The sequence below is a fragment of the Eptatretus burgeri genome, chromosome 6 (genome assembly GCF_056783735.1).
Source record: "Eptatretus burgeri isolate ZD-2024b chromosome 6, Ebu_testis_v1, whole genome shotgun sequence".
Classification (NCBI taxonomy): Eukaryota; Metazoa; Chordata; class Myxini; order Myxiniformes; family Myxinidae; genus Eptatretus; species Eptatretus burgeri.
Genome location: NC_140966.1, coordinates 103,222,810 through 103,240,309, shown reverse-complemented (window position 1 = coordinate 103,240,309; position 17,500 = coordinate 103,222,810). Strand labels below are relative to the sequence as shown.

General features: G+C 46.7%; 1 protein-coding gene across 1 annotated transcript in view; it reads left to right on the top strand.

Moving 5' to 3' along the window:
* The window catches only part of LOC147025497 (uncharacterized), a 35,615-nt gene that overhangs the window by 1,433 nt on the left and 16,682 nt on the right, over nucleotides 1-17,500 (top strand). Inside the window, exon 2 of the mRNA XM_085887088.1 lies at nucleotides 14,346-14,469. Coding sequence (XP_085743214.1) covers nucleotides 14,346-14,469 — 124 coding nt within the window. The remainder of the gene's footprint in view (nucleotides 1-14,345; nucleotides 14,470-17,500) is intronic.

The following is a 17,500-nucleotide window of genomic DNA, read 5'->3' as shown; positions in this document are numbered from 1 at the left end:
GGTGGGCTTGGGTGGATTATCAGGGATAGAAAAGATCAAGGATTTGGATGGGGGATGATAAGAGGTTGTGGTAAATAGCTGTTTTGAAGGCCTGGAGGGAAGAATGCGATTGAATAGAGTGAGGGAGTTTATTCCAAAGGCGGGGGAAAAGAGGAATGAAAGAGTGAAGGTGAGCAGTGATTCATGATTTTGGTAGTCTAACCAGAAGGGGGTCGTTGGCGGACCTTGAGCGCCCTGCGGATATGTGGTGGGGACAAATTGCAGAGAGAGCAGGGGGGGCTAGGCTGGAGAGGAGACGGTAGAAGACAGAAAGACCACCGACCAGCCTGCGGTGAGAGAGTGAGAGGTCCAAAGACTCAGCCTCATTGCGGGAGATGCCAATGATCCAAAATGCCTTGGTTTCCACAGCGTGAAGCCGAGAAAGGTGGGAGGCAGGAGCACCAGCCCAGAGGGGAGAGCAGTACTCCATCAGGCTGTGGACGAAAGCTGTTTAAGTGGTCGGGAGCTCAGGTGGACCGAGGAAGGACTTTGCACGACGGAGGATTCCCAGTCGGCGACTGGCTTTGGAGGCAAGGTTTGAAATGTGGTCTTCAGGGTCTTTTGGGGTCTTCGGTGACTTTTTGTTGTTCAGGGTCTTTTTCGGTGACTTTTGGGTCTTTATGGTTTTTGGGTCCTCAGGGGTCGTTAGGGTCTTGGTGAATTAACGTTCAAACAGGATGTCATTAATAGGCATATACAGGGTGTTTCAAAAAGAGTGATGCAACTTTAAATGTTCATTTACAAAGAAACAGAAACCTCAGGAACGTGAACCAAACATTTCTTGAAAGCTTATGATATGGTATTTTCTATCACTGATTGCTATTGCAGTGAGTCACTGCCAGACTTAGTGAGAGCCCAAGGTCTGAAATTGGCATTTACACAAAATCCTTGTAATTGACGTTCTCGATGTGTGCCCTCCGCAGTTCAGACAGGCATTGATCCTGACCCCAAAGTTCTGTACAACTTTCCTGTAGGTTTCATGTGGCACTGCCTGGAGGTAGTCAGACACCTGCTTCAGATTATCCAGTGTGGCAGGGTGGTTGGCATAGACAGAGCCCTTGGCAGTCCCCCAGAACCAGTAGTCCAGTGGGTTCAAGTCTGGACTATGGGGTGCCCAGTCATGAGTGGTACCCAGGGCAACGAGGCGGTTTCTGAAGAGCTGCCACAGGAAAATGATGGTGTCACCAGCTGTATGCGGGGGTGCACCATCCTGCATAAACTAGGTCATGCCGAGCTGGTTTGGTGTGACCTTTTGGACTAGATCATTATGGAACTTCTAGCGCATGGCCCGGTTGCGCTCACCATTGATCGTCACCGGCCTTCTGTTGTCATTCTCAAACCGGGAAGGCCTGAGCGTTCCCCATCTGGCATTGAAGGCGCAGAAGCATGTGACCTTAGGCCCTTTCAGGGTACCTCTAAGTGATCTCCTCAGGTGGTTCTGCCCCCCCCCCCCAGAAAAATGTTGTTGTGGTTGTTGATGGCATCGTTCAAGTGGAAATGGGCTTCATCACTGAACCACATCAGGTTGATCCAGTTTGGGTATCGCTCCATCCTGTTACTGAGCCAATTGCACATATCAAGTCTCCTTCTCTTCTCATATTGATTCAGTTGATGCCAAATAGAGATGATGTATGGGAAAAGTTCCAGTTCCTTAGTGAGGATATGCCAGACTGATGTTTGTTTAATGCCTAGCTCCCGGGAGTGCCGGCGGTGGGACTTCTTGGGACTATCCACTGCAGAATCCCGCATGGTGTCAATGTTGGCTTGGCTCTTGGTTAATGATGCTGGCCTGCCACTGTTGCCTTTGCTCTGGTTGTGCACTGTACCCTTGTGCTCAAAATGTTTCACAATATATTGAATGGCACAATTTGTGGGTCCATCACGTATTCTGAGATCGAATTCCTGGCAGAACCTCTGGAGGGTGTCTACATACGATTGTCTCAAACCACAGAGCCACCACTTTTGTCTTCTGCTTCCTTGTCAATGGCACAGTCGAGCTACGGAGCTAGAAATCCCAGGGAACAAATACCACGATAACATCACCAAACCCTGAAAAGAAAAATGGTATAGGTCAAAAAACAAAGAAATGGCAGGAAGTCAAAGTTGTGTCAATCTTTTTGAAGCACCCTGTCATCTCCTTGGCTTCCCAGACTGACCACCTCACTGTACTTTTCATATATATGTATATTGGGTTGCCGAAATAGGTGACCCTTATTGTCAGTAATTCTGTCTGTTTGTTTCGATGTTTGTTCGTTTGTCATCAGCATAATTGGTCGTAAACGTGGGCGGATTTTGACCAAACTCGGGTGGTAGGTACATCTTATGACCTCGTGCTTTGGAAATTGTGATGGTTGCTAGGGACGCTTTGGTTCCCCAGCAACAGCCGAAAAACCTTCAAAATTGGTACCGTTCACGCAAAATCAATTCCGAAAGCCATCATCCCACATATGCTTATGAAATTTGGCATGCATCATCTACAGGTAATGCTCTACCAAATATATTCCGTTTTTGTGATATATGGAATAGTTTACCCGCAGCACCCCCTACAATTGGGGTATGCCCAAAAATTGGCGAAAATTGAAGGCCCCCTAGCGACCAGGTGAGTGCATCGATACAAATGAAACTTTGCAGGTTCATGGTACTCAATGAGTACTACAACTTTGCCTCAAGACATATTGACCGATATTGCTTAGGTCAGGGGTCAAAGGGCAAAAATCGATAATATGCGAGAGCTGGAGGTGCCTTCGCGCCAAATGCTACTCCTCCTAGGGTTATGGTCGGATGGTCATGAAAATTCACACCAATCATCTGGAATACATTGTGCACAAACAATCAAGCCAGATTTTCGATTTATATCTTTGTTCACCCACAGCACCCCCTCGAACGTTGGGGATTTCCGATATCAAACCGCATTTTCGGTACTTTTCATTCAAATTGATACCGAGTAGTTATCAGTAGATGGAACTCGATGAGATTTGGTATGCATAATCTTAAGGTGATTCTCCATCCGCTATATGACATCCATTTTTTCCTATATCTTGTAGTTTCCAAATGGTAACCCTCTCAACTTGGGTGTCTGAGGGCCATTGAGCATTCGCGCTGAAAATTCAAAGTACACGAGCTCCAAGACGGTTGAACCAAATCGAATGAATCTTTACATGCTTATAGACCGTAATGAGTACAACAGCTCTGCTAATTTGCATAATGACCTATCTCGAGGTGGTCAGGGGTCAAAGGTCAATAAGTGCATTTTTCGGGTGAAATTACCATTCAAGGCACCCTTGCTCCTACACGGATTAACCGATATGAATGAAAGTTCATAGGTACATAGTACTCAATGAGTACTACAACTTTGCTTCAGGACATATTGACCTATCTCGGCGAGGTCAGGGGTCAAAGGTCAATGAGTGCATTTTTCGGGCAAAATAACCATTCAAATCCCCATTGCTCCTATACGGGTTAACCGATACGAATGAAAGTTCATAGGTACAGAGTACTCAATGTGTACTACAACTTTGCTTCAGGACATATTGACCTATCTCGGCGAGGTCAGGGGTCAAAGGTCAATGAGTGCATTGTTCGGACAAAATGACCATTCAAAGCCTCCGTGCTCATACACGGGTTAACCGATTCGATTGCAATTTCGTAAGTACTTAGTACTAGATTAACTCAGATCAGGAGTCAAAGGTCATCAGATGCTCGGCGACCCATGGCCGCCTTCCGGCTTGTTTATCTATCCATATATATATTGTTACGAATCTGAAAACAATTCGCATTCACACATACAGTTGACCCAAAGTTTAGTTATTTCGTTAAGTATATGTGGATAGTTAGAATCCCTCCCTTATGTCTAATGGAAATTTTATGTGTGTGCTGCGAGTTTCTAGTTAGTTTTCTACATCAATCCCCTCCACTCCTTCAGCTCCATTATGCACGTGTTCAAGGCCACGAACGTAGACAGATTTTCCATGGCTTCAGAGCCGACTTCGCCCCAGAAAGATGGAATCTTCCTCTCGTCAAATCAGGGGTGATATCGCTTCAGCTCCAACTCCGCCCCATCAAGAAAGAATGTCTCCCCTGTCGACACTGGGGAAGGCAAAAGAGCCTCTCTCGGGGGAGGAGCACCGAGACGCCGACACGCCCTCCTCCAATCGTGGCTGGCCACCACGACACCCGAAAACGCCCCGTCCAATCCAGAGGCGAGTTATCCGAGAGCGGATCCCTGGCAGATAGACCGCGCGGCTAATTAGGTAAATTGGAATCAGACAAAAAGACCCTAACCACGCTGTCGAAAATTGGCCTCCATTGTCCATTAAGCAACCCGTCGACTTCGGAGTTATCCAGAGTGACGACCTTCAATTCCAGGTGTTTGGGGGTGGGGGGGGGAGACGACCCAACTGCTCCATCAAGCGGTCAATCTCCGCCCCCGAACCTGGCACCACAACAAATATATATATATATATATATATATATATATATATATATATGTATATATGTATATATGTATATATGTATATATGTATATGTATATATATATATATATGTATATATATGTATATATATATATATGTATATATATATATATATATATATATATATATATATATGTATATATATATATATATATGTATATATATATATAGATATATATATATATATATATATATATATATAGTTACGAATTTGGAATTTGATTGCACACAACATACAGGTTCCTTCAGTCAGCAATGTCGATAAGTGCTTGTTCCCTAGATAGCTCACCTTCCATTGTTTAAATGTTCAGAAATCGATTAGATGCACTGCGGATCGATTTAATAGTTAGGGAACGAACAATGGAGACATCCCTCCCCCTCTTCTGCGAAGAAGAATAAGAAGAACCCTGCCGTCCCGTGATTCATGATGTCAACAACTCCCTCCCATCCGTGGTTGAGCGGGGGATGGAGCACGAGGGCATGAGTCATGAGTCACGCCAGGAGTGGGGGAAGGGCGGAAGAGGATAAGGAAGAGATCCTTTCTTTGTTCAGTTGCTGAGTTGGAGAAGGGAGTTGAGAGTAGTCGTTCAGCACACCTTCGGGTCCTGTTTGGCTTGGGTTAGGGTTGAGGCCTTCGGAAGCTTTTTGCTTCGGGTGGCTCAGTGAGCTTCGGCTGAGGCCTGGCTCGGGAGGAGGCTTTTTGGAGGCTTTTTGCTTTGGTGGTTCAGTGAGCTTCGGCTTCTGCTTGGCTCAGGAGAGCTTTTTGCTTCGAGCTGCTTTGTTTTGGAAGGAAGTTGAGCCAGTTGCTCGGCTCGAGTTGCGAATGGTGGCTGCTGCTGCTTCTTCTTCTTCTTCTTCTTCTTCTTCTTCTTCTTCTTCTTCTTCTTCTTCTTCTTCTTCTTCTTCTTCTTCTTCTTCTTCTTCTTCTTCTTCTTCTTCTTCTTCTTCTTCTTCTTCTTCTTCTTCTTCTTCTTCTTCTTCTTCTTCTTCTTCTTCTTCTTCTTTCTCCATTTTGGTTCCCAGCTTGGTGCGACTCATCGGCCTCTTCTTGGAGGTGGTTCCTCGGGGAAGCGACGCATCGACGGGAAGGATCGGCGCCTCGTCTCACCAGCACGTGTTGAGAAGCGCGGGAGGATTCGCGGGAGCTCGGGACGGATCGCGGCTCACAGCGATTGGATCCAGCTCGCTCTCGCTGGAACCCGGGTCTGAACAACTTGAAGACCACATGAGGTGGAGAGGTTCGAGATGGGCTCTGGGTTTCAGCTCACCTGTCCTCCGAGCTGGAGCTCGTTATTAAAGGCCTCTGCCACCATTTCTTAGGTGTGTGTTTGTGTGTGAACGTGTGTCCGTGGGCCCGTCTAATAAGTAGGAAATTGTTAAGTGCTTTCTGTGCTGTAATATGTTTGCGTCGCATTTCGTAAAGTCGGTATAGTTCTGCTCTTACGTGCTTCCCTAGTTCCCCATTATTATTAATAAATACCCCAATTGTTAAATGTTTTCAGCTCGTCGCGTCGATTCTTTCATTGACTGAGCATTTCGTGTGTTGGTAGTTAGCCGTTGGTTTGCCGTAAAAGGGGGACATTTGGACCGACGGTTCTTGGCGATTAAGCCACTCGGAATCGCGCACGGGACAAGCTCGCTTCGGCGGTTTGTTCCGTATGAGTTCCGTGGAGGGTGGAATACCCCGGTAGTTGGATCACGTGGGTATTTAGGTACATTGAAGATTGGCAATCAACCCTATCCCACATGATCTGCCCATTGGCGTATTTCGGTTCTTGTACAAGGACCCGTCGCTCAGACTTATCCGGGCGGCGATCTATATTCCAGGCGATCGGTCGGGCCGACTCGACTTGCGGCTCCGTCAGAGCTGTCGGTTGGCGGACGACGCCCGGCCCGTAACAATATATATATATATGTATATATATATATATATATATATATATATATATATATATATATATATATTGTTGCGGTTCTGCAAAACCACATGCCTCTAAGGCAATGGCACCCAACATACAGTGATCCCAAGGCAGTTATTTTGTTAGTCTTCGTGCAGTCAGTCCTTCCCCTCATGTCTAATGGGTTAACGGGACGAAGTGCGTTGCGTGATACTAATAGCTTGGTCTAATAATTATATCTCTATCTTCTTTTCAGTCCTGATTTCCATCCAATCCTTTCCTTTTATCCATGATACAAATTGAGCAAGCACACATACACGATAACAGACAACAGCGGAGCCCAATGAGAGAATTACCACATGAACCAGCGTGCATGGCGTGCTCTTTCATTCAAATCTGCGCGCCAATTTACAACGACGTCTCATCTTGCTCAACCTTCGCTCACCACTTCGACCACCAACATCTCCCGCACACGGGAAAAATAATCACGCGCCTTCTCGCACCTCCGCATCGATACGGGTTGCCACCAAGCAGAGACGTGCTGCATGGCTCGAGCCGCGTGACGCGGGGACGGGCCAGGTGCGTTTGCAGCGCCGGCCGCGTCTCACCGGGGATGCCCCAAATGGGTGTATGGGACCGACGCAACCCTCACCCAGTCACCAGAACATGGCAGGATGGGGGTTGCGGGGCGGTGCGAGGCTCTGGGCCGTATCTCGCCGGATGTGCGAATGAGAACGCTTCCGGCCACAGGAGCCTGGCAGGGAAGGGCTGGGACCCAATAGAAGAGCACGATTCGGATGCCGGCACGTCGCTTCGGGTCGTCACCCCACCCTTCGCCCGGGGATTATAAAATGCAGATCCTGACTCTCTCTCCCTGCCACTTCCTCGCCTGCCTGCCTCGCATTCATCTCCGCCTGTTTTCCTCATCCACTTATCCGCCTCTATGTTCCACCCTCTCTGTTCCACCCTCTCTTCACTGCACCTCGTCTGCCTGTCGCTGAATCTATGCTCGGGGTTGGTGTGCGACAGACGTACTTCTGGACCAGTGCGTTTCCAGGAGCCCCGGCAAAGTGATTAAGCAGGATATATACACACATATATATATATATATATATATATATATATATATATATATATATATATATATATATATACATATATGTGTGGATGTATGATTTAGTCTCAGACTGTATTGGCATTGGCTCGCTACGCTTGGCTGTATGATGATCGGCTCGCTCCGCTCGCCTCTCCACACACCGTTGCTGAGATCAACGTCACAGATTTGCTGTGTTGGCATGATTTACACCAATCATAATACAAACATTTATTTTCCACAAATTTATTTACAACAAGACGACCCGTGAACCTGTTGGGTTCCCGTTATGACAGCGGTTGATGAAAAAAATCATATCAAAAATTAAATAAATAAATAAATAAAGATAGCTCCAGCGAACTATACCACTGAGGTTGTTTGCATTGATCAATAATCCCGAAGAGTACTTGACTGAATCAGGAATTGATTTTTAATAATTTTTATCGTTGCCCAATTTGAACGAAACTTGATATTGGCGTCAATGTGAAAAAAAAAACAGAGAAAGAAAGTCGAAGAAATTATTGTGCGTAATCTAAACACAATTTTATTTATTAATGAACACGGAAGTATTGGATCAAAATGGCGATGTTTATTTTATGCTTAAAAATAAATCATTCTTTGTCTATACTAAATGTTTGAGATTTTAAAATAAATCATTTCAAGAAAAAAAAAAAGATAGCTCCAGCGAACTATACCGCTGAGGTTGTTTGCATTGATCAAATTCTCCCAAAGAGTACTTGGCTGAATCGGGAATTGATTTTTTAAGAATTCTTTTGTTGCTCGATTTGAACGAAACTTGATACTGCACACCGCAGGAGAATGGTGAGTAAGGTGGGCTGAAATTTTTTGCGCTATCGTGTACCATTTTGGCTGTATTTCTGGAACATACATACATACAAGATGAGAGTTTTAGTAATATAATAATAATATGTAGATATTGGTGATATATTTATTTGAAATTTACTTTGTGCTATAAGAAGGTCCAAGTGGTCTTCATGGTCAAGGGTTTAGGCTGTCTAATCTGTTTGAAGGGTGTAAGGGGTCTTAATGGTGTTAATAAGGCGTCTTTTGGGTTTTCGGATATTTTTGGGTGTTTGGTGACTTTTTGGGTCTTCAGGCTGTTCTAGGTCTTTGGGGTCATCTGCGTCATTGGTATCTTTTAGGTCTTTTGGTCCTCAGGGACTTTTGGGTCTTCGGGGTCTTTTTGGTCTTCAACGGTCGGAGGGGCCTCAGCAGTCTTATCTAAAGCATTGAAATGTACATCCTAACATTACGCAATTAATACCAATGACGCATATGACCCCAAAGATCCAAAAAGTCACCAAAAACGTATGTGTGTGAAGTTAGGGTGCAACTGACGTTCAAAAAGTACATAATGAATTGGCGTACGTGCAGTCCACAACCATCGTTCAAACAGTACGTAATTAACAGACATACAGTCACAGCTTCACTGTGAAAGAAACATTACAAAAGTACATAATTTATAGACGTTTGTGTGGTGTGCAACCAACGTTCAAACAGAACGTGATTAATAGGCAGAAATAACAGGGCTTCCCGGATTTTTTGTTTTTATGTATGTAGATTTTCTTATCGAAAGATTTTTGGTTGTATATATATATATATATATATATATATACACACAGTAAGTTGTCGACTTACGACCTATGCGACTTACGACTGATCGACTTTACGACTACGACCACTGATCGACTGTATGTCTGGCCACGACTGCTCCGCGTCTGGTAGCGCGAGTGTTGCCCAGCTGGGCGTACGACAGTTTCCGCCCCAGTGCTAGCGTGTTAGCGTGGTCTCGGTATAGCGCAGTTTATCCGTATCCGTTTGTCTTAAATTTTTTACTTCAAACCCCCAAGATGTCTACCAAGAGGAAATTATCTTTGTCGACTCCTCAACCTGCCAAGAAGGAAAGAAAGGCCATTGATCTCGCCACGAAAACGCAGGTGATCAAACAATACGAAGGAGGAAAGAAAGTCAATGCGATCGCACGTGATCTTAAGTTATCACACTCTACTGTGTCGACGATTTTGAAAGATAAAGAAAGGATTCGTGAAGCTGTGAAAGGTTCTGCACCCATGCGATCGACATTTATAACGACGCAACGGACCGGCCCATCCACGAAATGGAGAAATTGCTGCATGTTTGGATGGAAGATCAGATCCAAAAACGGACACCTTCAAGCCTTTTTACTGTGCAAACGAAGGCTAGAAGTCTATTTCAGACTTTGAAAGAGCGTGCCGGAGAAGACTACAGTCAAGAATTTGTAGCAAGTACTGGCTGGTTCAAAAGATTCAAGAAAAGATTCCAAATTCATAATGTTCGAGTGATTGGAGAAGCAGCGAGTGCAGATGAGGGAGGAGCTCGTAAGTTTGTTGAAAGTCTGGATATGTTATGAAATAAAAATGTTTTTTAGAACAATAATGAACAAAGAAAATGTTAATAAAATATGACTTACAGATGATTATTATATCATTATACAGTATAATATACATACGGTAATTTTTGCATAGGCCGATACACTATAAATAAAGGTTGGCCGACTTATGACCAAATCGACTTACGACTGGTCGGTCGTAAGTCAACGACTTACTCTATGTATATGTATATATATATATATATATATATATATATATATATATATATAATATAAAAAAGTATATAAATATATATATATATGTATAATATAAAAAAGTATATATATATATATATATATATATAATATAAAAAAGTATATATATATATATATATATATATATATATGTATTGTTGCAGGCAGGGGATCTGAGTGAGAAGACCACAAGGGTAAAAGCTATCTCAGGTTCCCACTTGACTCTCCGGAATCGCAGGCCGTCGCACACGGATAACTCCGTGAAGCAGCGGGTTGCTAACTGACCGTGAACGCCAATAACTCAACCACGTGACTTAGGGTCCTCCATCTAATATCGGTTACCTAAAAATAATCATGTGACCTAATTACCGGGGGACACGCACTTGGTACGCCTTGTCCAAACCGGATCAGATGCAGCCGAGCGACACTGCCACGGATGTACCGGCTAAAAGGAACGGATCATTGGGAATAAAGTCCCGGCGAGGCAAGGATACGGACCATGCTGGATCAATGAAAGAAAAGACAAAAATATGCTGGGAACATTTCTACAAATGATTTATTACAGGCAGGCGAGGAAAAATTTGTGGCACAGTGAATGTAGTTTATTGTTCTGTGTAAGTAGAGATGGCAAGAAATGTGAGGTGCGACAATAAAACAAGCAACATACAAAAGAAGACACAGAGCAGACCTATCCCGATATAATTCTTCTGCAATCTTAACTTAAGCGAAGACAGGCGCCATGACACACACACACTGATGAGGAGTTCATGAGAAGAAAAAGGAGAGGAGATGAGGCTAACGGTCTCGCAATTCCTTGCACAATTGACCGACCACGCCACCCAGTACGTTTTGGGTGGATGCTCCGCTGGACAATTCCTCCCTGACAGCTGGCGCGTCTCCTGCTTCGTGGCATGTCGTGCAGCTAAGCGTCGAGTCAGAGAAGGGGCGCGACCGTAAGGCGTGAGGGAGGGACTTTGGGTGGAGCCAGCGGCGACTGGGTGGAGAAGGCGGAGTCGAGAGCGAGTGGGCGGAGTGGCAGACAGGATCAAGTGAGTGGGTGGAGTCAGGGACGAAGTGGTGAAGAAGGCGGAGTCAACAGCGAGTAGGGAAAGAAGGGCGGAGTCAGCAGTAGGAGGATGGGTGGAGAAGGTGGAGTCGAGAGAAGAGTGGGACGAGCAGGAACCACAAACGGTCTCGCGACCCATCCTTCATAGACCCTGCGGTGCAGGGCGGGGTGCCACCCCGAAGCAATGTCGTCACCCGAATCAGATGCTCTGATTGCACCCCGGCCACCGCACAGCCCGGCCGCCATGACCGGAAGCGGCCTCACTGTACGAGGTTTGTCGAAAAAGTAACGGGACTGAGCCTGTTGTGTGCTCCACTTATACAACTTGAATGAACGGGTTGCGTCACAGTCTTTCACAACACTCCATCAATATATATGATTGGTGATGGTTGACTGCGCCCATTGTGTGATTTTTTTTACAGGTCGTGCTTTACACGATGTCTCGTCTGAGTCATCACACTATGAGTTGTGAGCAGAGAGCCAATCTGAAGTTTCTTGCCAAGCCTGGCAAAACACATTCTGAATCCTTTGCAATGCTGCAGAAAGTCTACGGGGAAGAAACGATGTCACGTACACATGCATTTGAATGGCACAAGAGGTTGAAAGAGGGACGGGAGGAGATTGAAGACGATCCACGTTCTGGAAGACCTTCAACGAGTAGAACGGCAGACAACATCGAGCGTGTGAAGCAGATAGTGCGCGCAGATTGTCGATTCACGGTGCGGATGATTGCTGAGGGACTTTCCATCAATAAGGACACTGTCTGGAGCATCATCACTGAAAATCTCAAAATGCGCAAAGTGTGCACAAAGATGATCCCCGAGCTGTTGTCCGAGGACCAGAAACAGCAAAGAGTCACTGTATGTCAAGACATTATCGAGCGCCTCGAGGATGATCTAGACCTGCTCGCGAGAGTCATCACTGGCGATGAATCGTGGATATTCGAATACGATCTCGAGACCAAATGGCAGAGTTGTCAGTGGAAAAGTCCAGCATCACCAAGATCAAAGAAAGCAAGGATGTTGAAGTCGAAGGTCAAGGTGATGCTCATCGCGTTTTTTGACATCAAGGGCATTGTCCACTTCGAGTTTCTACCACTGGGTCAAACAGTGAATCAATACGTGTACAAGGAGATCCTCTGGCACCTCATGAGATCAGTCTGGGACAAGAGGAGGGATCTGGGAGAACAACGCCTGGGTGCTCCACCATGACAACGCCCCTGCTCACAATGCTCTGAGCATCCGACAGTTTCTGGCGGAGAGGAATTCTGAACTTCTCAAGGGTGATCGCCAAGACTGCAACAACTACCGAGGGGTGACGCTGCTCTCAGTGCTGGGCAAGGTCTTTGCTCAGATAATTATTGATCCGGTTTGCCACCATCTGCTTGTGCACCAGCGTCCAGAGCAGTCAGGCTTTGCACAAAAGAGGTCAACGATTGACCGTATCTTTGCTCTTCGGGTCCTCACTGAATGCAGGCGAGAGTTTCGGCAGCGGCTGCATGCAGCCTATGTTGATCTCTGTAAAGCATTTGATTCAGTGAATCTGGATGCTTTTTGGAGGATTCTCAGTCTTTGTGTGGTGCCACCAAAACTGATCAATCTGATGTCTAAACTCTACTCAAAGATGTGTGCTGGCCAGGGATGTGTGCTGGCCCCCACACTATTCAGCACTTGTAGGGAGGATGTCGAAGAGATCAAGCTGTGGTGCATCGTTTGGAAATGTCAATATCTCTGACCATGATTTCTCAGATGATGCAGTCATATTTGCAGAGACCCATGATATCCTTTTGGGGGCTCTCGAGGTGCTGAATGAGGAGTTGAAGCCGCTGGGATTACGGGCTTCCTGGGTCAAAACTAAGATCCAGGCTTTCAATGACATCTTGGATGCTGCTGTCCTGTCTGTACCTGTTTGTAGCGAGGATGTTGAGGTCACGGAGAGAATTACTTACTTTGGCAGTGATATTCATGTCTCTGCTGGCTGTGAGCCAGAGGACAACAGACGTCTGGGTCAGGTCTAGGGAGTCATGTATTCACTGGATCATGGGGTGTGGTGTTGCCAGTATCTGTGCGGGAGGACAAAAGTATGAGTCTTCATGTCCTTGGTGCTTCCAGTCTTGCTCTATGGATGTGAGACTTGGACTCTGACCAGGGGTCTGAGATAGAGACTTAATTCCTTTGGTATCAGGTCTCTTCAGAGAATCCTTGGCTATCGCTGGTCAGACTTTATGGCCAATGAGCGGTTGCTGAGAGAGACTCAAATGAGATTTGTTACCTGCATAGTCCGTGAGCGTCAGCTGCGGCTGTATGGGCATGACTCATTTTCCTGATGCTGATCCTGCCCACCTGATTGTCTCAGCGAGGGAGCCTCCTGAGTGGAGGAGGCCAATGGGCCAACCACGTGCCTCGTTGCATCAGGTTGATCAGCATCTCAAGGAGATGGGGATGGGCCAGTCATCTGCCTGGGTGATGGCCAGACGGAGGCCCCTGGAGCACCGGCAGAGAGTGGACGCAGCGACACACTGCCCCGGCACATGCTCCCATACCTGACCTGACCTGGAGTTTTTGCAGGCAAGGCGAGTCACCAATGAGTGTGCCCTCCCTCGGATGGACGTTGGCGAGCTGTCACCGACACCCCAAACAAATTACAAATCCCTGCATTACTCTACAGTCGTGACGAAGAAGAAGAAAAAGAAGAAGAAGATGGGCCACCTTCCACCACACAAAAGGACAGCCTCTCTGGTTAAAATTTGATTATCTATCACCGACACCCCCAAACAAATTACAAATCCCTGCATTAACCTACAGTGGGATGAAGAAGAAGAAGATGGGCACCTTTGACCACACAAAAGGACGGCCTCTCTGGTTAATGCAGATTTCAAATGCATGGATGCCTTGATACATTCTATTTGACTTTTCAATCCGAAACGATGGCTCACAAAGCAACCGACACTCTGTCAGGGCCAGCAATTAAATTAGTTATCTGATGAACAGTTTAAAAGTTACCAGCACAAAAAGCGCTGGCATATGCTAATGATTTCCGAGAAGTCTCATCTCATTTTCCTGATGTTTGTATGAATGCCTAAGAAAATGTAAAGAATATCACTTGTTCAAACTGGAATTTCTGCTTTTTCAACAGCATATTGCTTGTTTTTCAGGCTGTCGCACAGACCCCAAGCAGAATTCTAGGAGAGAGTACAAACAGTGCACTCCCAAAGTTGAACTTCAGCCTGAAATGAAAAAGCAAGAACAGTCAAGTTGCATCGAACCAAGTATCAAAATGTACAAATGCAGACATTTCTACCTTTGCTTACTTCAGTCAAATGAAAGTATGAGAGAACTCGCACTGAAGCAATATCTTACAAATGTTATCTTAGCATCAAATCATTTATCCAATTGTTGACTTTAAACCTTCACATGACCCGCACACAGAGACACAGCTGAGAGCAAGGCATTTGCATTTTCAGGTGTGTTAAAAAAGAAAATCTCAATGAATTCACACAATCGGCCCTATAATCTTCATATATATATATATATATATATATATATATATATATATATATATATATATATATATATATATATATATATATATATATATATATATATATATATATATATATATATATATATATTGTTGCGGTTTTCGCGCCCGCCGGCGTGCGACGGCCACGTAACTCGAATCGCGGCACGTCGCCCACCGGACGGACAATCCAGTCGTGACCCTCTCGGACTAACGCCGGGAACCAGTCACGGGTGGACCTTTCGGTCTCACCGCGATCGAGCCAATCAGCCCCCGCGTGGGATAGGGTTGCTCGCCAAATTCGAACTACCTAAGTACCCACGCGGAGGGTAGACCGGGCGATCGCACCTCGCCGCAGGTCGACTTCGGACACGGGCCACTTAAGCGACCCGTTCCGTACTATCAGAATAACCGAGCGGTGTTATCGTCGACCTCGACGGTTCGATTAATTATCGGGCGTATTCAGCCCACTACCAACCCTTTACGTGAAGCAAGATGGGGGTTCAATGGAGGAAAAGACGAAGCGAAGCGGGAGAACAGTTCGACAATAAAGCACATTTATTCTCGGCACACGGGAAGCACACAAATACAATTCCACCAAATGCACACAAAAAAAAGAAAACACAATTCCATTTCCACAAAAAGCAAACATAAAAGTGAAAACACAGTGCAGAGCTAATACCGACTACCGAGCACACGGCAACACTTATACAATTCTACTTCACAGACGGCGCCGACAACACATACCCAAAACCAAGGAAAAGAAATACCCTCAAGAATGAGGTAGGCCTGGGGCCGAGACCTGGTCGGGCCTACCCGTCTGGTGATGAGACGCGGAGCGGCGATGGCCCCGCAACCCGCGGGCCTCGTGGACAGTGCCTGGCAGGGGGTGGGAACGGGGCCCCCTTGGTCGCACTATCTCAGCGCGGGGGGAAACAGGAGGGGGTTGCTGATGCTCGGGGTATAGAGGATCTTTATTATGTGCGCGACGAGCGTCTCCACCTCGGCCAGGTCGCGCTGCCGGCCTCCCAGGGGTGCAGCTCCCTGCACGACGCGAGCACCCCCTCGTCCGCCCTCGCCGCCTCTCCACAGCTCGTCCCCTCCGTTCCGACTTCAACGCACACGACGAGCAGCTCCACCGCCCGCGAAGTCTTGACTCTCTGTTCCGACTCCTTCGCCTCGTTCCGACCTTTACTACTCTCGTTCTGCTGACTCTCCCTCGTTCTCTCTTGCGACTCTCCGACCCCTCGTTCTCGTTCTGCTGACTCTTTCGCTCCGACTTTTACGACTCCTTTGACTGACGAACACCGTCCTTTTATCCCCCCGTAACTTCGCCTTTGACCCCCTCCCTTTGACCTTTCAACTCGCTCCCCATTGGCCCGAGAAAAAGTGGGCGTGAAGGCTTTTTGATCCACAAATTTGCATATATCGATCGCCCTGGGGGCGGGGCCAACTCCCTCGCTCACCGATTGGACGGCAAAAAGTGGGCGTGTGTCGTTTTCGATCCGTTTTTGAAGCAGAAAATCCGTGATTTTGTACACGCTGTTCAACGTGCGCCCTACACGAGTCCAGCATCGGTGCCCATGAGTGGCGCGAGATGACGGTGATGTGATGGTGGCGAGTTGTGACGGTAAAGGTCATGGCGGTTGTGGTGAAGCGGTGGTTGTGGTCGGTGGTTGATGTTGTGGTTGTGATGGTGGCGATTGGTCCAAAATAAAGATAGTAAAAGAAAAACGGCTATCCTGAAGAGTCGCAGCACGTATAAATGACATGTATTCCCACTAGACAACGGGTTTGGGCCTAACTACACATGCACTTACCGAGATACCTCACCTAAGGGACCTGAATGGTGGTTTGCGAATCTGGTAACCACAACACTACCCCCTTCCCTTTTTACAGACTCGTCCCGAGTCGTCAAATTTTCGTGTGCCATCATGTGTAGTTTTCCCCTAGTACATTTTACCTACGGATCCCTGAGTGCGACATTCATGGTATTCGTGTCCCCAAAATAAATAACCTAAGGGCTGCGTAACTATCTAAACAAACTCACTCACACGGACGACTTAAATAAAATTGCCGGCGCTAGACAGACATGCCGGGGGCGCACTCATATTTACAGTACATCTTACCCTTAACTTACAAATCTTACACTAAACCATGGCCCAGGATCATTGAACTCTGCAAAAAGAAAGCAGTTAGCAGGGAGCCAGGCTGCCCACATGCAGTCTCTGACTCAAACAATGCAGGTGACAGGGAACGTGGCTGGCTGCTCACACGCAGTCCAAGGCCTTCCCTTTTGAGCTGAACGCAGTGAACCACAACGGTGCATGGGCCGCACAAACGTAGTCTCCGTGCCAGCTCAAGTGGCACACGCAATGAGCACAACGAATGGATGCATGAACACAAACACGGTGCACGGGCCGCCACTGCAGGCCCGTGTTGTAGCTGCCAACAGGGCAGTTCTTGCAGCTTGCAAACTGTTGCCTTGATCCTGGCGCACATGGAAATGAACAGGGGGGGGGCAAAGCAAAAATTGAACGGGGCTGGTTAACGTGGGCAGTGGGCATGGCATGGCAAAGGTGAGCAGGCAAACACAGCCCGCAGAAGAAGGCCGCTGCAGGCAAACACAGCCGGCAGATGAACTGGCCGGCACAGGCCTTGAAGTACCACAGCTGCAGATGAAGTGGCCGGCACAGGCCTTGAAGCAAAACACGGCCAGCCGATGGCACAGGCCTTGCAGCAAAACAACAGCTGCCGATGAAGTTGGCCGGCCTCCGCCTCGAAGAAAAA